General features: G+C 57.6%; 2 protein-coding genes across 4 annotated transcripts; one reads left to right on the forward strand and one right to left on the reverse strand.

Moving 5' to 3' along the window:
• Positions 1-318: 318 nt before the first annotated feature.
• Positions 319-15,123, reverse strand: SENP1 (SUMO specific peptidase 1). Of its 3 annotated transcripts, none has more exons than XM_030510715.1 (17): positions 15,026-15,123; positions 14,779-14,904; positions 13,480-13,552; positions 13,221-13,380; positions 12,260-12,419; positions 11,880-11,983; positions 11,555-11,802; positions 11,326-11,380; positions 11,204-11,242; positions 11,030-11,114; positions 10,581-10,733; positions 10,259-10,390; positions 9,635-9,838; positions 8,665-8,744; positions 3,334-3,418; positions 2,869-2,964; positions 319-2,022 (listed from the first exon to the last, which is right to left on the reverse strand). In XM_030510715.1, exons 2-17 carry the CDS (start codon positions 14,851-14,853, stop codon positions 1,960-1,962), a joined length of 1,812 nt encoding a protein of 603 aa, XP_030366575.1. In that variant the 5' UTR covers positions 14,854-14,904; positions 15,026-15,123; the 3' UTR covers positions 319-1,959. The 3 variants fall into 3 exon arrangements, 2 of the variants coding, with proteins under 2 accessions (XP_030366575.1, XP_030366576.1); XR_003994854.1 differs by lacking the exon at positions 319-2,022 and adding an exon at positions 7,013-7,080 and having other exon boundaries at positions 2,950-2,964; XM_030510716.1 differs by lacking the exons at positions 319-2,022; positions 2,869-2,964; positions 3,334-3,418 and adding exons at positions 3,676-4,082; positions 4,263-4,394; positions 7,013-7,080.
• Positions 15,124-15,556: 433 nt separating this feature from the next.
• On the forward strand, positions 15,557-23,291 carry PFKM (phosphofructokinase, muscle). The gene is made up of 23 exons (XM_030510320.1): positions 15,557-16,196; positions 17,068-17,166; positions 17,782-17,855; positions 17,949-18,026; positions 18,155-18,344; positions 18,609-18,774; positions 18,865-18,909; positions 18,998-19,106; positions 19,177-19,272; positions 19,372-19,464; positions 19,548-19,673; positions 20,283-20,347; positions 20,430-20,493; positions 20,570-20,716; positions 20,962-21,032; positions 21,110-21,197; positions 21,293-21,445; positions 21,530-21,694; positions 21,819-21,880; positions 21,967-22,078; positions 22,295-22,394; positions 22,577-22,682; positions 22,821-23,291. The coding sequence occupies exons 1-23, from the start codon at positions 16,064-16,066 to the stop codon at positions 22,966-22,968; spliced, it is 2,490 nt and encodes an 829-aa protein (XP_030366180.1). The 5' UTR covers positions 15,557-16,063; the 3' UTR covers positions 22,969-23,291.
• Positions 23,292-23,485: the final 194 nt, after the last annotated feature.

The following is a 23,485-nucleotide window of genomic DNA, read 5'->3' on the forward strand; positions in this document are numbered from 1 at the left end:
CTGAAAAGCAGGTTACTGGGACAGGAGCCCCCATCCCACCTCCCGAAAGCAGCAGAATCAATGGTGATAACACCCCTTGCACGGCTGTAAAGGCTTTTTAACTCCATCTTGCAGCAGCTCTGGCTCCTTCCTCCATCCCATTGGGCTGAAACTGCTGCCTGGAGGGGGATGTGTTTGAACCAGAGGGTGAATTACACCGAACAGCCTTCTCCCTGCAAGTGCTGCTCCCACCCAGCGCAGCTCCAGCTCCTTGTGCAGGGATCCAGCTCCATTTACACAGGGATGATGATAGACACACAGAGAGAACAGATCTGGGGCTGCTTTTTTGCTTCAGATCTTTACTTGCAGTCAAAGATAGAAAAAGAACTTGGTATAAAACACACAGAAGGGAGAGGGAAGGGGAGAATCCAGCCTACAAAGAACACAACCTGGCAGGAGCAATGGGGGGGGGAAAGGGAGAGGTTTTGTACAAAACTACTGTTACAGGTAGAGAAAAGTGTATAAAATATCCCTCCCTCTCTGGAGACAAAAGTACAAAAGTAGGACATGGTTTCATTCCTTCCTTCCACTCAAGGAGGGGTCTGTACAGCGGAGGGGAGCAGCAGGTTCAGCGGCTGAGGAAGCTGCTCCAACACGCGCCGCTTCCTCCCACATCGCACTGGACAATAAATTAAACCAGTTGAAGCACGAGCCCAGCCCGGGAGGCCTGGAGGAGCCAGGGGCGCAGGGCAGGATGGGCAGAAGCAGGGGGAGCTGCCCCCAAAATCCCAGTTTTTGGAAGGGTTTAAGCACTTCCGAGTGTTTTACTTCATCCCCCCCAGCTCGTGCTCGTGGCTCCCGGGAGGCGGGTGCTGGGTGGGCTCGGAGACACCTTTGGAAGCGCTTCCCAACTCAACTCTGCGGGGCTTTGCCTTCAAATGCAACCTCTGACCTCGCGCCAGCCTCGAGCCCCAGGCAAAACATGTGCAAAATATCACGGAGAGAAAGAGGAGCGATTCATCCCGCTCCACCGGGGCCCTCGCACCAGGCCAGAGGTGCCAGAGGCTGCAGCCCCAGCTCCTGCGAGGAGGCAAAGGCAGGGAAGAAGCAAACCCAAGAAGCCCAAACCCAGCACACTCAGACTTTGTTCTGTCGCTCCAGGAAGAAGCAGAACGTTTGGCAATACACACGAAGCCAAGTGAACGGCTCTAGTTTTGTACCTGAATATCCGTAAACAGTTTTGAGGCTTCCAGAACTGGGAGATCAATTCCTCAGGAAGAAAAACACCTTCTGCAAAAGCTGCTTTTAACAAGTTGCTTTCAAAGATCCCCCGACTCCTGCCCTCGAGGGATGCTTGACCTGCCCCAGCTCTCCAGAACCCACCACCAGGTCCCAAGCACCGCAGGTACCAGGTTATCATCTTCAGATGGGTGCTAAGGGGCAGAGTTGGTGATGGGTGAGAAAACCCTGGCTTTGAGGATGGAGGGGAGGTGACAGAGGAGGAGAGGATGCATCAAACACGTCCCTCCACAAGCAAATCCCTCCACATCCACCCTCAAACAGGCTTTTGCCCACCCAATTCCGTGCTCCCCCAGCGCACAGAGAGCCCAGAGCCACCCGAGTGCCTTCCCCTCCCCTGAAATCCAGCCAAAGTCACACCATGGGCTCAAAGCTGGCAGCAAGAGCTGCCAAAGGGAAAGATGAAAAGCTCCTTGGATGTTTGAAGCTGGCCCCCACAAGTCTCAGCACCTGAAATTGCTCGTAAAAAATAGGTCTGGAAATACAAAACCCAAAACAGAAAAGGGAAAAAGCAAGTGTGCTTCTGAACACTTGTGTTGGTCCGTGACTGGTGCCTCATCAAAAGCAGGATGCAGAGTTCACTCGTGGTGTCTTTGAAGCCCCAAGGGCAGGTCCACGCTCAGGGCAGAGCTGGGCACTTGGAGAGAACCTCGCAGGGAAGCGGCTTCGGGCTCCCGGGCATCAGAGGAGCTTGCGGTGGAGGATCTCCCAGGCCATGCGCTTGCGGAAGTACGGCATGTGTTGCTGGGGGGGGAGAGAAGGGAAACCCACATCAGCCCCCCTGCCACTGCGGGAGCACTTACCAGGCTCTCCTAGAACCATGGGATGGGTTGAAGGGACCTTAAAGCTCCTCCAGCTCCAAGCCCTGCCCCGAGCAGGGACACCTTCCATTAGAGCAGGTTGCTCCAAGCCCCTGTGTCCAACCTGGCCTTGAACACTGCCAGGGATGGGGCAGCCACAGCTTCTCTGGGCACCCTGTGCCAGCGCCTCAGCACCCTCACAGGGAAGAGCTTCTGCCTCAGAGCTCATCTCAATCTCCCCTCTGGCAGGTTAAAGCCATTCCCCTTGGCCTGTCCCTGTCTAAAGCCCTGTCCTGGGTGCAACTTTTGAAGTGGTGCCTTTTTTGGTGGAAAAATATATGGAAAACAGGACAGCAGATGAGATCTGGGAAATAACGTAACGCTGGTGATGTTCTCTAATAATCAGAAGTAAAATATTCATGCATGGGATACTCCATGGAGGCCAACATTAAGTAACACTGAAATTGCCCCAAGATTTGGGCTACACCACCTCACTTCCCCAGGGAATTTCAGTGTGTACGACTATGAATGGGATTCATTATGGGTTTGAGCTTCCCCAATGGGTTGGACTACAACAAGAGACCCGAGGATGGCTTGAGAGGAACCATCTGCACAGTGCAAAGAGCTGCCCCAGTGCCTTGTGTCAGCGCTGCTCCAAGGAGCTGCCCTACGATCCCCACGTGGGCTGGGGGCACTTGAAACCCCCAGGGAAGGAAGCAAAGGGCATTTGGAACATCAGAACATGGAGCATCATCCCTGCTGCTGAGGGACACGTCGGGATGGGCTTTACCTGGGTGAAGTTGATGGGCTTGTCTTTGGTAATGCAGTCGGCGTATTTGCAGGCAAACATCCCGCAGTCGCTGCCGTTCATCTGCTGCGGGATCTCCTGGGAGCAAAGGACACAAACCCAAAGTCATTCCCAGAGGAGCCGCTTTCCAGCTCCTAAGGATGAAGAGCTCCAAGTGAAGGACCTCTCTCAAATGAGCCCTAATGAGGCAGCTCTGCCAGTGCGAGCAAAGGGGGAATGAAGACAAGAGGGTGGGCAGCAGGAATCGAGGTGGCACCGGAGCCCCCGGCTCAGGAAACCTCCCTGCTTCCACACAGGGCTGGGTGGGAATCTGCAGCAAAGCAGCCACTGAAGAGCTGGGATGTGTGAGCCACACCAAGAACGCATCCATTGGGAAAACCAGCCAGGAAAGGTGCATCAGAGACCCCAGGAGACCCCTTCCGCAGAGCTCTGCCTGCCCACACCCACCTGGCTCTTCTTGCTCAGCAACGACCAGCCATTGGTGTCAAACTCCTTCCTTTTCTTGTCAAGACTTTCCTGTTTTAAGTATTGCCTGTAGGAATAAGGGAATAAAGAGAAGCTTGCTTAGAGGAGAGGGGAAGCAGCCAGTGGCCTCTGTGGCAGTTTACCCAGCACACCTTTGCCATGTTTGCAGAATTAATGCAATATGGAAGTCCAATATTTTCGTCTCGGTATTGGCCATTTCAAACAGGGCTCCACAGACCCGGGCTTTGAGGCAGGCAAAGAAGGACCAAGCAGGACTGAAACCCTCATCCAAAACAAGTACCTGCCAAGCAGCGAGTCAAAACCACAAATAAACCAGTGAGAACAAACCTAATTCATCAGAGGGTGACTCAGGGCAAGGAAAAGCTCAGCAGCCACGGGGCTGCCTCAACAGGCTCTTGCAATGGGAGACAAGGGAGCTGGGCTCCAGCTCTGAGGGCATCCTGTGCACTGGTGCCTCTTGTCTTTTGAGGGTCTTGTTTAGCACAAAAGGGAGACAGGAGCAAACGTGTCACAGCTTTAATAACAGCATCCAGCAGCTCTGGAATAGTCACTCCATGTGTAAAGCATCACAAAACCAGCACGAAGCTGCTCTCCAGGCTGGTGGTGGGTTCAGCTCGCTGACAGATGATCTCCTGGAGCTCTTCTCCCACATTTCCCTTCCACTCCTGATTTGAGGACTTCTTATCAGCACAGAAGGCAGAGAGCAAGTGCTTCCAAGGAGGAAAAGTAGGGAAAATGACTGATTTTCTCCAATACGGTCCAAGGCTTGGGGATGGAGGGAGGCAGCCCTGGGAAAAGCCACACCACACTCCTCTCCAAGATGCTTTTACAGGGATTGACTCAAGCTGGGAGCACACGTGGGAGAAGGAGCAGGGTGGGATGTCAAATACCTGCACAAGCCTTCAGCAGTGGGAGAAGAGCCTCAGAGCCAGTCCCATTCCAGGTCCTGGAGCTGGAGGACGAGGAAAGCTCACGGGTACTGCTCCACCTCCTCTGCCCAAGGAGGCTTCCACCAGTTTGGCCTAAATGATACCATGGAAGAACAGGGAAGTGTGGGGTTTCTCCAAGACCATCCCAAGCTGCTGCCACGCTCTTCCCTGTGCAGGTATGAATACCCTGAACCATTCCCCTCACTGGGAAGTGCAGAAAGAGAAGCTCAGGAAGAACCCAGACAAAGGTGGACTAGAAGGAGCCCAAGGAGATGAGGTGATGGGCCCAAGATGTTGTTAATGGTCCTAAAGGAGTTCCTCTCTGTTGGCTGCTGGTGCCATTAAGTGACATTCAGCTTCACAGACACCTTCTGCTCATGTTGGCTACCAAAGAAACCAGGAAGATCTACAGAAACCATCTCCTTCACGTTTGGCGTCTTCCCAGAACAGCCCGAGGAGCTTTCTCACTGTCGCAGCTGCGATCAGAACGCTTGGAAAGGAAAAAGCAAAGGATTAGATGCTGCTGGCTCGAATGGAGGGGTCAAGAGAGCATCTGGCATGGAGAGGGAGGCGGCTTTGGCTGCCAGCATGGGGAGATGTGCCATCTTTCAGCAATCTGACCCACAAAGACTTGGCTAAGTCACATCTTGCTGTTAGTAAACGCCGGGACGCGATGGGAGAAGGGGTGATGTGACCTGCAGGCAAGCCCTAAAGACGCAGGCTCAAACTTGCTGCCTTGCTGCCAGTCAGGGGGTTTCTCTATCAAAACTCCAAAGAACTACTCGAAGAACTCTCCTGGGCCAAAGACTCCCTGAAACACCCAGAGGCCACTGAATAGAGTCCTCAAAGCGGCAGCAGAACAACCCAGCAGCCTCTGAACATGAAGCCAGCCCCGTCCTAGTGATTGTGTCTCTAGAAAACGGCCAGAAACAAATAGGTTTTGCTGGATGTGGAAGTGTCAAGGAGGGGAGTCTCCTCCTGGCAGTCCCCTGGCATCAGATCAGGTCCAGACAGGCATTTCCTATCAGCCTTCATTAGCTGGATGCTCCCCGTTCCCCAGCTCAGGGTGTGCTGGCTGCCAGCGACTGCTGTAATTGCTCTTGGGAAGCTTCTGCTTGGCTTTGAGTCGGCTGCAGTTTGGACAAGATCAGCAGGGGGTAAATCTCAGTCCACAACCAACCCCAAACAACCTTTCACTGAGCACGAGGAGTCTCCATACCCCATCTCCACAAATAAAACCTAATGGGTGGGGAAGAACCTTCTTGCAACAGGTTGAGAACAAGGGCGAGCTGAGCCCCCAGCACAGAGGAAGGCAGCGAGTTGTCTGCACCACACTACAAACATTAATGTATTAACAGCCTCATTGCAGTAATAACAAAATCCTGGCAAGTGCTGCCTAATCCAGAAGCCACTTGAATCCTCAGCTAAAAAAAGAGCAGCAGCCCACAGCCCCCTCTGTTCTGCACGATAAGAGACGGGGAGTGAAGCTGTGCTGATAAATACAAGGATGCATCACACGAGGAGCCTCCAAGCAACGTTTCCACATGCACATATGGAGTGGAGGCAGAGAGGATCCAAGCGTGAGACTCGTCTGGCAGGCAGGGAAGAAGCCAGTGACGCTGAAATGGTGCTGGAGCTTTGGTGGCTTCAGTGCACCCACTTTTACCTGCAGCTCCCACGAGCTGTAGCCACGACGCCGACACACGCAGAGCAAAGAGGGAATTCGGAGTGTTTTCTGGGAGAGGGAGGGAATAACCCACTGTGTGCAGCTCACGTGAACTGTGCCCATCACCCGGGGCTTCTGGCTTCCCAAAAGCAGCCTCCAGCAATGGACAAGGTGATCAGCAACCATCAGATGCATCGTGTAAGAAACACAGCACCGGTCCTGCCTCAGAAACAGCCTGGACCTCCTTTTAGGGGGCTGAAAGCAAATGCCTTGACTTCAACTCATGAGACAACTTCAGGAGGCAGAACTTAATTGATGAGCTTTGTCAGGACCTCAAGGGGAAGCAGCCTGACCTGGAATTCTGAAAGAGAACTACATGCCAAATCAAAGCCCCACATGCCTGAGATGCCCCAGCAAACACCGCAGGCTTTCCCAAGTCTGAAACGGATTCTTGCCCTCCACAGTGCTCACAGACACACACAAAAACCTGAGCAGGTGCCTCAGGGAGTTGCTGAAATCAGCTCCACAGCAGGCTGCTAAATGTCTAAGAGCCTTGAAGCAAAGGGCACGTGAAGGGAAGCACTTGAAGCAGTGCTGCTGGCAGGAGATAAGGAGATTTCAGAGGCATGAGGTGCTTCGTGCGCTGTTCCCTGAGCTCTCCTCCCACCTCGCTACACCACAATCAAGCTCTTAACTCATCTTAGGAGGCTGGTTTATGTCTGCTCCAAAGCGCAGCCCCTTCCAGCAGACCTGAGACACTGAGCACCGTGTTTCCCAAAGAGAAACCCCCAAAACCAGAGGCAGCTTTCCTAAAATCCTCTCCAGGTCTCACCCCCAAGCCCAGATGCTGAACCAAAGCAGGGCAGCCACCAAAGCACGGCCATGTGGGGGCCCTACTCACCCCTGGACAGGTCAGGGGCCCTGGTATTTAATCAGTTGCTTTCCCTGGGCCTCAGTTTCCCTCCTCTGTAAAGTCTGGCCAATGGTACAACACTCACCACCTTTAGGAAGCTCTAAAGATTGAAAGCATGAAAGGGTCACTAACCATGAATAGGACCTCCGTCCCTTCTTCCCGGTGTGATCCTCCCACTGCATTCAACCAATAAAAGCCTCCTAAAAGGAAACAGAGGGAAAACAATTACGTCCAGGGCAACAGTGACCTGAAATCCTGGCTCTCTACCGCTCGCCCTGCATGGCTGAAACACTCTGTATGTTCTGATACACCATTTTGGGGACCTGCCTCCTCGTCCCAGACCCCTCAACAAACCACGGGCAGGACTCCCGGGTCCTCTCCTTGCACCTCTCAGGTGCTTCACTTCACCAGAAATCCTCGGATCAGAGAAACTCAGGCTGAAAGGAACTGATTATTCCCCAGAGCATCCCTGCCCAGGGCTCTGCCTGCACCGTTCTTGTGGCAGGAGCCACACAGCAAAACTAAGAGACTCTGCCCCCAGCCATTACCAAAGCCTTTATGCTTTTCCTTTCCCTTTAGACCAACAGCCCAGAACAGTGTGGAAAAGGGAAACAGCTACTTTTACAGTTCTTTGCATGAACCCAGCACACGCAGGCTGCTGAGCACCTGAGCAGGAAAATAAAGGTGCTCAATGGACTGGAAATGGCATTTGCCTGCTCTTTCTCGTTATCCACATTCCTCAACTGAATGAGTGACACCTCTGCTGACAAACTCAGCCTCATGCCAGAAGAGCTGGGATCACATTCCCAAGTCAGCATCACAGTAAAGCAGAGACGAGAACCAGAAGCGACGGCAGAGCCGAGGGCAGTGCCGGAGCCACGGAGCCGGCGACTGCGTCTCCTAAATCCCTCCTCAGGGTGATCTGTATCAAGCCTGACGGCCCTACGTGAGCAGGAGCCTCCACAATGAGCCAAGGAGCAGCTCGTTTTTAACCTCACTCCATTCAGGAGCAGTTTCCAAGCATGGGAAACCAGTTCTGGATCTGACACACAAGCACCTCTCTCGCGGAGCAGGCAGCCAGCTCCACTCCGTCCTGGAGCATCGCTCCGGGTGGGAAAACCAAGACCTCCTCAGCAGTTTGAAGCCACAAGAACAGCTTTAGCCCAGCTCTGGTTTGGAGGCATGGCACAGCATGGGACACCCTGCTGGCACTCAGTACAGAAGAGACCATGCAAACCTTTATCCATGGCCTGATGCAAGAGAGACTTCCACATCCTACATCCACCATCGTGCTCTCCTGAACCTCCTCAAAACAAAGGGCTGAGCTACTGAGCGCACCTTTGCCACAGGCAGGAAAAGCTCCCACCTGGAGGAAGGAGCCAGGAGGTGCCATTTCCTCAAGAGGCTGCAGGAGAAGGGCAGGACCCTGATCCCTCAGGGTCTGAGAAGCTGTTTTCCCCCTAAAGATGATGCCCAAGATGACGCTCTAAGACTGATAAAGCCTCATGTGCTTAACAGAACGGGTCTGAAACCTGCCTGTACCCACAAAGGTAACACCAGCCTCACTGACAGGTCTTCTGGGAAGAGGTGAAGACAAGACATCAGCACAGGACACTCACAGACCACCTTTGTATCTGCAGAGCATGGTGAAAACCAGGATGTTCCTCTGAATCTTCCTTCCAGGACCCAGAAAGGGACTGTCCCCCCGGAAGGGTTGTGGCTTCCAGAGCAAGATTAAGAGGCTGTCCCGTTTCTAACCAGGCCCAACTCAAAGTGTTACTCACAACAGGATCCTGCAGGCTTCGCTGTTTATTCCACCCATGGAGTCGTAGTAGGTGATGGTTTTCTTCCTGAAGTCTACAACCTACAGAGAGAGAGAGATTTGTTACCACCACACAGCACAAGGAGCTCACCCCTCTGCCAGCACACTCACTCTGCTGATAGAAAGAAGTCAAGTTTAGAGCATTTCATAGCAAAGAAGGATTTCAGAGGGCTTCTAACAGCCTTGGTACAGCCCTCCCCACACCCCCGCTTGCTGCTGAGTTATCAAACTGCTTGAATCTCCAGGTCAGGCTCTCCTCAGGTCACCCTGGCAAGACACAAGAGCACTGTTATCCTTATTGTTCCCTGCTACCCTTATTGTCCAAGCCTCAGATAGGTTTACAGAGGCTTTGCTCCACCTGATGTGTGGACAATGAAGCAGTTCAAGACACAAATGTCCCCTCAAAGTGTTCTTTGGGGACCCCATTTCCACCTCCCTCCTGTGTGAGCGCTGCCCTTGCAGGGAACCCTCGGAGGAGGTTTGAGCTAAGGAGGCTGAGGCAGGCTTCAAAGCCACGTGTGATGTGTCCCCACACAGGCACCAGCAGCCAAGAGAAGGGACAGAACTAGACCAGGGGCAGGAGGGAGGAAAAGCTGCTCAGTATCTGTCACCTACATCTCTCTTAACTGATCCTATAGCAACATCTCTAAAGGTGAGTTTGTGGGAACTGGAAATGAGATCCTTCTCCAGAGGATGGCTTAGCCTGAGATGACCTCCCCAGCTGCTTGCTTCTCCTTTAGAGACTAGAAACACACCCAGAAGTTATCTCTTTACTTGCTCTAGACCTCAATTTTGGCCACAAACATGGAACTTCCCCCCCACCCTGCACCAACTGATAACTAAGAGCTGGGACGTTTTAGCCTCAGTCCCACATGAATTTGTAAGACCAGAAATTCCAGCTCTGTCCTACTGGGAATAGCTGAAGCACTCACTGCTAGGCACCAGTGCACCCCCAGATGGATGGGCACCAGGAGGAGATCCACCGAGAAGATATCCACTTTTTTAGTCCACCGTTTCACAGCCTGGTACCCCGCTGTTTTTAACTTGGTGAAGAAGAAAGTATTGAAGGCGTGAACCGCCGGCAGCCCCTTCTCTTTGCTCCTCTCCATCAGCAGGTTCATGTAGAAATTGATTATCTGGGAAACAAAATGCATCCAGGACACGTTAGAAATGATACCTCTGCGTAAGATGCTCTGCCCTAGGTAAGGAATTGGGTTTGTCTCCATCCGGCCCTCTCAAGAGCTGCCCCGAGGGGATTTACAACAGCTCCACAGCCTTAAAACCTTCACAATCCAGGAAAAGTTAGGAATCAGCCTCCTGTCTTAAAGATTTACTTGGCTTTTTTGCCCTCATCGTGTCCATGGTCAGTATTATCCCAGTATTATCTTTCTTGGTCTACAAAGGGGTTTCTCCACAGATATAACTGCTCCAGAGCAGCAACCACAGCCAACAGCTCCAATTCCCTCCCAGTTCTTTCAGCAAAGAGAGGGCAGAGCCCTTTGTTCACTTCAGCTGAGTCCGAATCACTGAAGAACAACAGCTCAGCAGGTCCTCACCTCGTCGTTGAGCCAGTTCAGGTTATTGAGGGTCTGGATGTCTTTCCGAGTGATTGTTAACCGAAAAGCTTCACTGAGGACCTCGTCCTGGTTCCCACCTCGGAACACGCTCTTGATTTCCTTTTCCATTTCCTACAGAAAGGACACAACATGGGAAGGGAGAGCTCCTGCTCCTCCCATCACAAAGGCTGCATGCAAACCCAGGTTTCTTTGCTCCTCAAAGGATAAACTTGCTACAGAATGTACATGCAAAAGGGAACAGCTCCCTGATTCTGCGCATGGATGGCAGGAAATCGTGGTTGGATTTAGATCTTGGACTTACCTCGGTGATTTCAGGGAACTCCTCTTCACCATCAGCTGACTTGGCATCTTCCTTCTCTTCTGGGACCACCGTGACCGGGATTTCCTTCTCCAAGGGGACTCGAAGATTTAAATCCACCAGATCCTGCACAGAGTGTTCCTGTTCCTGCAACCGCTGAAGGAGAGACCCTTAGATTAAGGTGGTGTTCAAGCAAGTCACCTCTTCAGGGCTTCTGAGGGAGCTTGTGGGGTCAATTCCACCAGGAGATGCAGACAGGGACACGAAGGGGGAGCATTTCTCCTGGCAGGGACACTACCAAGAGCCCTGCCATGGGAAGAAGAAGCAACAAAGACACCAGACCTCGAAGGAGTGGATTTTGGTCATTTTTCCCTTTCCAATTTGCTTTCTGTTCTCTGGTTTGAACTTTCAGCCCCACAAAGCCAGTTCCTGCAGCACCTGCCCCCTGTTACCTGGCTCTGCAGCTGCAAGGCCAGTGCTTTCTGCTCTTCTATTTGCCGCCACCTCTCCCGAGCTCGCGAGTCGTAGACGCTGGTCCTGAAATTAGAGTTCATGTGAACACATCAGTGCTTTATCCCTGTAGGATATTCCATGACAGGAAGAAGGAGCAGAAAATATGTACTTACAGTTCTTTGATCCATAGTTCTGCCTGGAAGAACGGGAGGCTGGAAGGGGGGAGAAAGGAGAGGTGTAAGTGGGGAGAAAAGCTCCATGTAACCCCCCCTTCCTCCATTCCACAGCCTCTTACCTTGGTGCTGGGGTTCTGGAATCCTTTACTTTGAGCAAAATGACAGAGTCTGACCCTAAAGAGAGCAAAGTTTATGGAATATTGTTACCACCACAATGACCAGCCACTTCCCCAGCTGCTGCAGGAGCCCAAATACAGAAGGGGAGGGAAAAAGTGGGTTTGCCACATACATTTGAGTCAAATTGCCCAGTTTTAGGTTTCACTTTGGGTTTGGTCGGGGTTATTTTACCTTCAGACTGTGTGTTAGATGCTGGTAGGTTCTCTTGCTGCTGCTGGGCTCGGGAGTTACTGGACTCAAAGATGCTGGAGGAGTAGCTGGGGGCAGAGTAGAGCGATGGTTTGTGGGACGGCTGCTCCGGTGCTCTGAGGACGCTGGTCGCTGAACTGGCTGGTGCAACACTGGGAGCTTCAAAGAGCTTCGAGTTCGGGCTGGGGGCTTCTTTCACTACAGGTTTGCTGGAATTTGAACACCTGGACCTAGGAACAACAGAAAGTGAGTTCCCAGCGGACACACGTGGTGCTGTTGGCTGGGGAAGAGCATTTGACCCACTCACAGATGGAAGGGGAACAGCGAAGAGGGCTTGGACGTGGAAAACTGTTTTCCTGTGACCATCTGAAGCAACTGCCTGTAGATCTCCCGCTCCTCCTCTCGAACAGTCTGCAGGGAAGCAACCAGAGAAGTCTCACCAACACAGTTCCAACAAGGACACTGCGAAGAGCGGGCAGATCCACGGGAAGCACACGAGCACCTCCAGGGGTGCCCAAGAGTTCAACCATCAGCCTCGATCAGACCCGCCGCGGCTGAAGGCTGAATGAGGGCAGAGCTGAAGGCAGCGTGTGCCGGGCGCAGGGAGCAAACCCAGCACAAGAGAGCCAGTTAAAGCTACCTCAGGTGCTTCGTGGAGCCCAGAAGAGGAACCCCCCCCCCCTTTACCTCCTCAGCCGTGCTGATGAACCGCCGGGGGGTTTTCTTGGGGCTGAGCAGGCTGCGGCGGCACGGGCCGCTCCACGAGGGGCTCTGCGCGGGTTTGATGGGAAAAGCTGAGGCATGGCAGTGGTGGTTTGATTTTCCTACAAAGCTGTTGGACGTCCCACTGCGAGGAGACAGCAGAAAACACCTTTTAGTTGATTCCAGGCTGGTGTTTTAGCCTATAACTTCAGCCTTTTCAAAGGCAGGAGCGAGGCCACCCAACTGCGCTCAGGTTTAAGAGCCATCTCCCAGCTTTGCCTCTCCAGCACCTCCATCCTGCAGCACTCCCGAGGCCTGTGCGTCCCCAGCGATGCCACCAGGTGGCAGTGCGAGGCCGAGGAGCCCCAACCTGCAAACCCCGGCCAGCCCTTCCCGCCTGCTCCAGCTCCCGCTCCCGCTCCCATCCCGGCACCACAAAATGGCTGAAGCCGCCTGGAGACACCCAGGAAGGCCAGAGCCCCCCCCCGGCTCCCCCGACAGCCCGGCAAAAATACATGGGTCATGGAATGGCTTTAACCTGCCAGAGGGGAGATTGAGATGAGCTCTGAGGCAGAAGCTCTTCCCTGTGAGGGTGCTGAGGCGCTGGCACAGGGTGCCCAGAGAAGCTGTGGCTGCCCCATCCCTGGCAGTGTTCAAGGCCAGGTTGGACACAGGGGCTTGGAGCAACCTGCTCTAGTGGAAGGAGTCCCTGCCCGGGGCAGGGGTTGGGGCTGGGGGAGCTTTGAGGTCCCTTCACCCCAACCCCGGCTGGGAGGTTATAAACACCACAAGGCACCTACAGACCCATCCAACCTCAACCCACGCGCCTATTTCCACCCTGCATTCCCTCTGTACTGACACCAGAGGTTCGTGTGGGTAAAACCCCCCCTGAAGCCCCCCCAGGGCTCCGTGGGGAGGGTTAAACATGGGGGGGAGCTGCACGTACCTGGGGTTTTTGCGAGCATCAAGGTAAGAGCCTCGGCTCACCCTCGGCTTCTGCGGCACCGAGCCCAGAGCAGGGGCCAGGCCCCGCCACTGCCCGTTGGCGCTGGAGCCGAAGGCTCGAGGCTCCCCCGGCGCCCGGTAGCTCTCGGGGCCGGGGACTTCTGCAGGGGAGAAACACAGTGGTCAGGGAAGAGCCTCAAGCTGCTTTGGGAAGGGGAGAGGCAAAACCTGCTGCTGCAGGGCAGGAAGCAGCGTCGTACCTGGGCTGTAGTTGAGAGCACAGGAAGCGTTTCCAGCAGGACAAGCGAAACCGCTGATCTTGTTGGGTAAAAACTGTGGGAGAAGAGGCAGGGGTCGATGAGAAGCAGCCCAGCTCGATCCGAACCCCCGGTGTGCTAAAGCACAGGGGTAGGTGACAGCCACAGCTCCTCCCCAGTCCCGCTGTTATCCAGCAGGAATCACTGGTGTGATCACACCCCGGTGCTGGGCTGACAACGCAGCCAAAGCAGCCCTGGCTCTCCCATTCCCTCCCAAAATCCTCTCTCCCAGGCACGAGGACAGTGTTACTGAGGAGAAACCAACACTCATTTCATCTGGTAGAAGGCAAAGTATGATCAGTGTCCCGGTGATGCCGGGACACGACTGCGCTTGTGAGGCTGTGGGGCTGAGCACCCCCAGGCGTGGGGTCCCCATCCCTCGCAGCCAGATCCCACAGGGGGCTTGGGTGCTCCACGCTCACAGTGACTAACGAGGGGCTCTCACAGCACCAGGGGTTGGGTGCTCCTGAGACGGGGCTGTCACAGAACCATAGAATCAACCAGGGTGGAAAAGAGCTTCAAGACCATCCAGTCCAACCGTTCCCAGCACTGCCAAGGCCACCACTAACCCATGGCACTGAGGCCTCGGCTACACGGGGTGTGAACACTTGCAGGGACGGTGACTCCAGCACTGCCCTGGGCAGCCTGTTCCAATGCCTGAGCACCCTCTGGGGAAGGAATTGTTTCTCAGCTCCATCTAAACCTGCCCTGGGGCAGCTTGAGGCCGTTTCCTCTTGTCCCATCCCTTGTTCCTTGGGAGCAGAGAGCAGCCCCCTCCTGGCTCCATCCTCCTGTCAGGCAGTTGCAGAGAGCGAGAAGGTCCCCCCTGAGCCTTCTCTTCTCCAGACTAAACCCCCCCAGGTCCCTCAGCCGTTCCTCATCACACTTGTGCTCCAGGCCCTGCACCAGCTCCGGGGCCCTTCTCTGGCCCCGCTCCAGCCCCTCAATGTCTCTCTTGCAGTGAGGGGCCCAGAACTGACACAGGATTCGAGGTGCAGCCTCCTCAGTGCCCAGCACAGGGGGACAGTCACTGCCCTGGCCCTGCTGCCACACCGGTGATGAGCCAGGCCAGGATGCTGGGGACTTCTTGGCTGCCTGGGCCCCCCCAGCACCCCCAGGCTCCGCACCCGAGCGCTGGGGCTGCAGCGCAGCCGCCTCCGCCGCAGGGGACACCCAGAGGCGCCGCCAGCCCCGACCCGCGCCCCCCGCCCGGCACCACCCCGGGGCTGGGGGGATCCGCACCTTGCTGTCCCGCGCGGGCAGGGGGAAGGCCTCGAAGGCGGAGCCGGGGCGGGCCTCCCGGGCCTCCATCCTCATGGGCTCCGCGGCAGCATCCGAGGGGCCGTGGGGAGGCGCCGCGGTTCGCGTCTGGAAGCGGGGAGAAGCGGGCGGCGCGTCAGGGCAGCGGCGGCGGCGGCCCCGGGGCTGGGCCAGGCCCGGCCGCACCGGGACCCCCCCGCGGCCCTCCCGCCGCCCGCCCCGGCCCTACCGGAAGCGGAAGTGCCCAACGGTCGCGCGCGCGCTTTTCCCGGGCCCGGTGGCGGCTGCCGGCAACGAGGCGGACGGAAGCGGAAGTTGACACCGGGCGCGACGCCGCCGGAAGTGACGCCCCGAGAGGGAGAAAGGCGGTTGGGGTGGGAAGGGTGGGGGGGAAGTGAATGCGGGTGGGTGGGGAGGGGGGAGGGGAGAGCGCCCCCTGGCGGCGCGGCGGCCCCGGGCGGCAGCACGTGGAGGCGGGGAACTTGGGGGGCTGCGTCACCCTGGGGGGTGTCACCCAATGGGGGTGTCACACTATGGGGGTGTCACACTATGGAGGGTGTTACCCTATGTGGGTGTCACTCTATGGGGGGTGTCACCCAACGGAGGTGTCACACTATGGGGGTGTCACACTATGGGCGGTGTCACTCTATGGGGGGTGTCACACTATGGGGATGTCACACTATGGGGGGTGTCACTCTATGGGGGGTGCCACTCTATGGGAGTCACCTATGGGGGGCCGTCACCCCATGGGGCAGCCGATTCCATTACAGCCAATTCCATTACAGTTGATCCCTACAGCCGATCCCGTTACAGCCAATTCCATTACAGTCGATCCCTACAGCCGATCCCATTGTCGCTGATCCCATTACAGCCGAGCCCGTTACAACTTGTCCCCATGGGTGCTCCCGCTACAGCTGATCCTGTTACAGCCCAGCCCATTACAACTGATCCCATTACAGCTGCTCCCTACAGCCGATCCCCTTACAGCCAATGCACTTGTAGCCGATCCCGTTACAGCTGATCCCATTCCAGCTGATCCCATGACAGTCGATCCCGTTACAGCCGATCCCATTATAGCTGGTCCCTCCAGCCGATCCCGTTACAGCCGATCCCATTATAGCTGGTCCCTCCAGCCGATCCCGTTACAGCCGATCCCGTTACAGCCGATCCCATTATAGCTGGTCCCTCCAGCCGATCCCGTTACCGCCGATCCCGTTACAGCCGTGCCCATTCCAGCCAATCCCGCCGCAGCCGCCGGTGCCGGGTGATGGTGCCCGTCCCCGTCCCCGAGCTCTCCCCCGAGGCCTCCCGGCTCCTGGTCTCGGCCCTGCTGGCCCTCGCCGCCGGCCTCCTCCTCCTCAGCTTCCTCCCGCCCGCCCCGAGGGGGGGGCCCCCGCCAGGTCAGTGCCCGCCGGTACCCCCAGGGGGGGCACTGGGACCAGTAACGCCCATAGACCGGGACCCATAACACCCGCAGAGTGGTGCCAGTAACACCCGCAGACTGGGACCAGTGATGCCCATAGACTGGGACCAGTAATGTCCGTAGACTGGGACCAGCACAAAGGGCAGACTGGAACCAGTAACACGCATAGACTGGAACCAGTAACGCCTGCAGGCTGGAACCAGCACAGGGGTCAGACTGGTGCCTGTAACACCCACAGACTGGTGCCAGTATGGAATACAGTCTGGCACCAGTAAGGAATACAGACTGGAACCAGTAAGGAGGGTAGACTGGAACCAGTAAGGAATAAAGACTGGCACCAGCAAGGAGGGCAGACCAGTAACCACAGGGAATACAGACTGGTACCAACAGGGAATATAGACTTGAACCAGTAAGAAAGACAGACTGGCGCCAGTAAGGAATACAGACAGGAAACAGTAAGGAGCACAGACTGGAACCAGTAAGCACAGACTGGCACCAGTAAGGACACACCAGTCCCCGCAGGGCCGGCCCCCCAGGTCCGTCCCTCCCTCGGGGCCCATGTAGGGGCCGGTGTGTGGCGGGTGCCAGTCGGGGGGAGCAGTCGGTGGGTGCCAGTGGTGGGTGCTGGTCGGTGAGTGCTGGTTGGTGGGTGCTGGTTGGTGGGTGCAGACGGTGGGTACCAGTCGGTGGGTGCAGTTGGTGGGTGCTGGTGGTGGGTACCAGTCGGTGGGTGTTGGTGGTGGGTGCTGGTCGGTGGGTGCAGTCGGTGGGTGCAATCGATGGGTGCACCCGGGAGCGCCTCGGTCCTTCCACCCTTTCGTTTTTGCCCAATCTCCCTCTTTTTGCAGCCAAGAAGATGGCTCAGATCCCGTCGGGACATGTACACGCTGAGAACCTGGGCGCCGGCAAAGCCATCGCCGTGCTCACGTCCGGGGGGGACGCGCAGGGTAAGGGACACCCCAAAAGCTGCCCTTGACACAAGGGCCGGGCCCTGTTTTGGGGGGAAATGGGGTGAAATGAGGGGTTTTGGTGGCTGGATCCTAGGCTGGGTTAGGTGCTCGGGTGGTTTTCCCTGGGTCATGGTTTTGGGGGTGACCTTGGGGGGGACAAAGCCATGGGGCAGAGTCAAGGGGGAGTTTTGGGGTGCGGGGGGGGTGAGGGGGCGCATGTGCCCCATGGAGGTTAAAGGGACATCAGCAGCATTCCGGCACCAAACCAAGAGACTCGTTGGGGTTGCCCAAAACTGCAGGAATTCAGCCCAAAGTTTGTCCTCCATCCGAGCGGCCCCGGGGGGGGGGCACCGCAGGGAAAAGGGGGGGATTCCAGCCCATGGGGGTCTCTCCTTGTTTCCCCCCCCCCTTACCGAGCTGTCACCCGGTGTCATGCGGCACCGCTGGTAAATGTCACCGGGGCAAAAATAACCCAGGCAGCTGCGGGGCCAGAGCTGGGGGGGGGGGGGACACGGTCTGGGGGGGCTGAGGTGGGTCTGGAGGGGGGGCAATAACTCTGGGGGTCCCCTGGGGTGATGGGGGGGTCCCAGGGTGATGCTGTCCCTCCCCCAGGCATGAACGCAGCCGTCCGCGCCGTGGTGCGGGTCGGCATCTACACCGGCGCCAAGGTCTACTTCGTGCATGAGGTCAGTGCTGACCCCCCCTCTATCCCCAGCACCCCCAAAGCTGGGGGGGGGGGCGGTTCCCAACATCGTGTTGTGTGTGTCCCTGTATCCCAGGGCTACCAGGGGCTGGTGGATGGTGGGGACAACATCAAGGAGGCCACGTGGGAGAGCGTGTCCATGATGCTGCAGCTGGTGAGCGCGGCGGCGGATGGGGCTCGGTGTCACCCAACGCAGCCGCCAAGCCTCAAAATAACCCGCAACCGGAGCTGGGAGGGGAGCGGGAAGGGCCGGACAGACGGACACTGCTGGGGGTCCCGCAGGGGGGCACGGTCATCGGCAGCGCCCGCTGCCAGGACTTCCGGACGCGCGAGGGACGCCTCAAAGCCGCCCGGAACCTGGTGAAACGCGGCATCACCAACCTCTGCGTCATCGGCGGCGACGGCAGCCTCACCGGCGCTGACACCTTCCGTGCCGAGTGGAGCAGCCTCTTGGCAGAGCTGGTCAAAGGGGGTACGTGTGTGAGCCCCAAAACTGCTTCTGCGGGGTGAAAACAAGGGTTTTGGACCAAAATGTGGGGTTTTCATACACAAAACATGGAGTTTTCATACATAAAATGTGGGGGTTTCATACACAAAACATGGAGTTTTCACATACAAAACATGGGGGCTTCATACACAAAACGTGGGGTTTTCTCCCCACGCCAGAGGTTTGGCCCCCAGGGGATGTTCTGGGGGGGATACAGAGGGAAAAGGGGGTGTCCCACCACTGCAACAGGAGGGATCACGGCGGAGGAGGCGAAGAAGTCGAGTTACCTCAACATCGTGGGCATGGTGGGCTCCATCGACAACGACTTCTGCGGCACCGACATGACCATCGGCACCGACTCGGCGCTGCACCGTATCATGGAGATCGTCGACGCCATCACCACCACGGCGCAGAGGTGACGGGGACCCCCCTGTGTCCCCCACACCAGGGGGGACCCCGATGTCTGGGCCTGTGGGATGAAGGATGAAACCCATGTCTCCCGCAGCCACCAGCGGACCTTTGTGCTGGAGGTGATGGGGCGTCACTGCGGGTACGTCCCTGTGCCGCCACCCGGAGCCGGCTCCCCATCGAAAAGTGGGGTAAAACTCCCCTAAACCACCTCTTTCCCCCCATTGCAGGTACCTGGCGCTCATCACCGCCCTGGCCTGTGGTGCCGACTGGGTCTTCATCCCCGAGTCCCCCCCTGAGGATGACTGGGAAGACCACTTGTGCCGGAGGCTGACGGAGGTAGGACGGGCTCCAGTGGGTGCCTTGTCCCCATCCCTGTCCCCATTGTCACCCCCGGCTCCCCCCACAGACCCGCCTGGGCGGCTCGAGGCTGAACATCATCATCGTGGCCGAAGGCGCCATTGACAAGCACGGCAAAGCCATCACCTCGGACGACATCAAAACGGTGAGTGGGGTCGGGGGGAGAAGCCCCTTTTGTTCCTTCCATCCCAGCCTTTCCCGGTGCCGCTGTGGGGCCGGATCCAGGCGCATCCCTGTCCTGCAGCTGGTGGTGAAGCGTCTGGGATACGACACCCGGGTCACCATCCTGGGCCACGTGCAGCGTGGTGGGACGCCCTCTGCCTTCGACCGCATCCTGGTAGGCAGCTCCCCCCCAGCCCTTGGGAACTGGGGGCCGGGGGGTCCGGGGCGGGGGGTAACATCCCAGCCCTGTCCCCGCAGGGCAGCCGCATGGGGGTTGAAGCTGTCATGGCGCTGCTGGAGGGGACCCCCGACACCCCGGCCTGTGTCGTCAGCCTCTCGGGCAACCAGGCCGTGCGCCTGCCCCTGATGGAGTGTGTGCAGGTGGTGAGTAGGGGGCACGGGGCCTCCAGGAGGGTCGAACCCAGCGGGTAAACCCACCCAACACCGTGTAAAGCCACCCAACATGGTGCAAACCCACCCAGTGCTGTGCAAACCCACCCAACATGGTGCAAACCCACCCAGCGCTGTGCAAACCCACCCAACATGGTGCAAACCCACCCAGCGCTGTGCAAACCCACCCAACATGGTGCAAACCCATCCAATGTAATTTAAACCCATCTAATGCTGTGCAAACCCATCCAATGTAATCCAAACCCACCCAACCCAAACCCACCCAACCCAACCCGACTCAAATCCACTCAACCCAACCCAAACCCACCCAACCCAACTCAAACCCACCCAACCAAACCCAAACCCACCCAATCAAACCCAAACCCACCCAACCCAACTCAAACCCACCCAACCAAACCCAAACCCACCCAACCCAACTCAAACCCACCCAACCAAACCCAAACCCACCCAACCCAACTCAAACCCACCCAACAAAACCCAAACCCATTCAGCCCAACTCAAACCCACCCAACCCAACTCAAACCCACCCAACACAACCCAACCACCCCACACACAACCCAAACCCCTCTTTGCTCCCCGCAGACCAAAGACGTGACAACAGCGATGAACGAGGGGCGCTTTGAGGACGCCCTGAAGCTGCGGGGCCGGTGAGCGCCTGCACCCTGACCCCATGGAGCACCCGGAGCTGCGGCCACCCCGGGGGTCCCTCACCCGCCTCCCCCATTGCAGGAGCTTCCAGAATAACTGGAACGTGTACAAGCTGCTGGCGCACATCCGCCCGCCCTCCACCAAGGTACAGCCGTGGGGACGGGGTGACAGGGACCCCCCCGAGCCCCACAACCCCCCAACGCCGGGTCTGTCACCCGCAGAGCGGTTACACACTGGCTGTGCTCAACGTGGGCGCCCCAGCTGCCGGCATGAACGCGGCCGTCAGGTCAACCGTGCGCATCGGCCTCATCCACGGGCACCGCATGCTGGCCGTGCACGACGGCTTCGAGGGGCTCGCCGAGGGCAAGGTGGGAGCCTAGGGAAAGGGGGTGCAAGGGGCAGGGTATGGCCCCCAAACCCAGCAGCCACAGCCTCATAGGGAAGGGGATCCCCTGGGATGGGTAGGCTCAACCCCTCTCTTAACCACAGCCCCACCATGGTTCATCCTGCTGGTGGCCCCAGCATGGGGAACACGGGGTTAGCCCAATAATGCTCTGATATGGACCCCCAAATCCTCCTCCTGTACCCCTCTAACGTGCTGCTTTCCCCCCAGATAGAAGAGATCAGCTGGGAGCGGGTTGGCAGCTGGACGGGGCTGGGAGGATCCAAACTGGGGACAAAGAGGTAACTGGGGGGGGGGGGTCCCCAGGTCGAGCCCCCCACCGCGGCCAGGCTCAGCCAGGGATGCTTCCCCCCCCCAGGACCTTGCCCAAGAAATACTTTGAGGAAATCAGCATCAACATCAGCAACTTTGGCATCCACGGGCTGATTATCATCGGCGGCTTCGAGGTGAATGGGGAAGTGGGGTGCAGGCAGCCCCGGCACCGCAGCGGTACCAGCACCACACCAGCACCACACCAGCACCAACACCCCGTACCCCACAGGCTTTCACGGGCAGCCTGGAGCTGATGGAGGGAAGAGCCAAGTACGAGGAGCTCTGCATCCCGCTCTGCGTCATCCCCGCCACCGTCTCCAACAACGTGCCCGGCTCCGACTTCAGCATCGGCGCCGACACCGCGCTCAACACCATCACCACGGTGCCGCCCTGTGCCCCCCTCCCCGTGTAACAGCAGCATTCACCGAAAGCCCTTTATTCCACCCCAATTCTCGCACCTCCGCAGACCTGTGACCGCATCAAGCAGTCGGCGGCGGGGACCAAGCGCCGCGTCTTCATCATCGAGACCATGGGCGGCTTCTGCGGCTACTTGGCCACCATGGCGGGGCTGGCGGGGGGTGCTGACGCTGCCTACATCTATGAGGAACGCTTTAACATCCACGACTTGCAGGTTGGGGACCCCCCCACACCCTGTGTGCCCCCATTCCGGGCATTGCTGCAGCCCCAGGGCAGTGGGGGCTGTATTTATTCCCATTTTCCAAGCCCCCCCAATGCCCGTTTCATGCTCTATGTAGGTCAACGTGGAGCACTTAACTGAGAAGATGAAGACGACGGTGAAGAGGGGGCTGGTGCTCAGGTACGTGCCCAGAGTGCGGTGGTGGGGAGTGAGACCTGTCACACTGGTGCCACCCCCCATGAGCTCATCTCCCGTCCCTGGTGCAGGAATGAGCAGTGCAACGAGAACTACACCATGGACTTCATCTTCAACCTCTACTCGGAGGAGGGAAAGGGCATCTTTGACTGCAGGAAGAACGTGCTGGGGCACATGCAGCAGGTAGGGAACCCCCCAGGCAACGGGAATGTGGTCCCCAGGGAACGGGGACCTGTTCACCTGGGACTGGGAATGTTCAAGGCCAGGTTGGACACAGGGGCTTGGAGCAACCTGCTCTAGTGGAAGGTGTCCCTGCCCGGGGCAGGGGTTGGAGCTGGAGGAGCTTTAAGGTCCCTTCCCACCCAATGATCCCATGATTCCATGACTCTTCCGGCACAGGGCGGCACCCCGACCCCCTTCGACAGGAACTTCGGCACCAAAATGGGTGCCAAGGCGGTGGCCTGGATCACCGGGAAGATCAAGGAGTGCTCCCGGCATGGTGGGTGCTGCGCTTAGGGGGGTTGCTCTGCCTTACTTCCAAAGGCCCCCTCCCTTCCCCGCTGCCATGGGGGGGGTATTGCCCAAAGCACCCCCCCAGCTCCCACACCTCAATGCAAAGGCCACCCTGCGGATGTGGGGGGTGCTTCCCCCTCCTGAGCCCTCTCCCTGCCTCCCCCCCAGGCCGGATCTTCGCCAACACGAACGACTCGGCGTGCCTGCTGGGCATGCGCAAGCGCAGCATGGTCTTCCAGCCCCTCACCGAGCTCAAGGAGCAGACGGACTTCGAGTAGGTGCCCCCTTGATCCCCCGGCCCTGACACGGAGCTCCAGCCCCAGGAAGGCTCAGCACAGGCTGGGAATGCTCCCTGGGCGATGCACGTGGTCTCCCTGCAGGACCCTCACGTTGCCGTCTCTCTCTCGCCCAGGCACCGCATCCCCAAGGAGCAGTGGTGGCTGAAGCTTCGCCCCATCCTGAAGATCCTGGCCAAGTACAACATCGAGCTGGACACCTCGGAGAAAGCCCACCTGGAGCACATCACACGCAAAAGCGTCTCCCTTGAGTCCAGCATCTAAGAGGCGATCGGCAGCACGGCTTCCCCTGCCCCAGACAGCTCCTACCCCAGGGCAGCAGCTCCCACACCCCAAGGGCACCCGCTGCCGTGGCCACAAAGCTGCTTTTCCCCAAGCAGAGGGTTTCCTCGGGGTAGATTTGGGCTTGGTTTAGGTATTTTATGGGCTTTTTAAACAGAAAAGCGGTTCCCCGCGTCTAGGTGGGATTTCACGATGAGCTGAGAGCAAGAGGTCCAGGGAGAGCCCCAGGGACACCACTTTAGTGTTAACGATTCACAATGAAGATGCTTCAATAAACTCCTCACTCTCTCATGGTGGCAAACGTGGATCATGCTCCAGCTCTCTGGTGTTCATCCCATGGGAAGGTGAACCCGGATCCCACACACTCCCCTGGGCCTGTTGGCTTCATCTCCCAGCACAACAGGGAGGAATCAAACAGCTCCAATCTTCTTCCCCCCTCAAGTTTCTCCCAGAAAGCAATGATCAAGGTTGGGGCACCTGATCCCACCCTCCCTGAGCA

The sequence above is a fragment of the Strigops habroptila genome, chromosome 23 (genome assembly GCF_004027225.2).
Source record: "Strigops habroptila isolate Jane chromosome 23, bStrHab1.2.pri, whole genome shotgun sequence".
NCBI classification, from domain to species: Eukaryota; Metazoa; Chordata; class Aves; order Psittaciformes; family Psittacidae; genus Strigops; species Strigops habroptila.

Bases quoted from the DNA above. Each gene is read 5' to 3' on its own strand.
- SENP1 (XM_030510715.1), bottom strand. From the start codon at position 14,853: ATGAGGATGGAGGCCCGGGAGGCCCGCCCCGGCTCCGCCTTCGAGGCC. The intron at 13,381-13,479 runs GTACGACGCTGC...TCTCCCCTGCAG, and splicing joins TGCTCTCAACTACAGCCCAG to AAGTCCCCGGCCCCGAGAGC. The intron at 11,803-11,879 runs GTGAGTGGGTCA...TGTTGTTCCTAG, and splicing joins TCGCTGTTCCCCTTCCATCT to GTCCAGGTGTTCAAATTCCA.
- PFKM (XM_030510320.1), top strand. From the start codon at position 16,064: ATGGTGCCCGTCCCCGTCCCCGAGCTCTCCCCCGAGGCCTCCCGGCTC. The intron at 20,494-20,569 runs GTACAGCCGTGG...TGTCACCCGCAG, and splicing joins TCCGCCCGCCCTCCACCAAG to AGCGGTTACACACTGGCTGT. The intron at 21,033-21,109 runs GTAACTGGGGGG...TCCCCCCCCCAG, and splicing joins TCCAAACTGGGGACAAAGAG to GACCTTGCCCAAGAAATACT.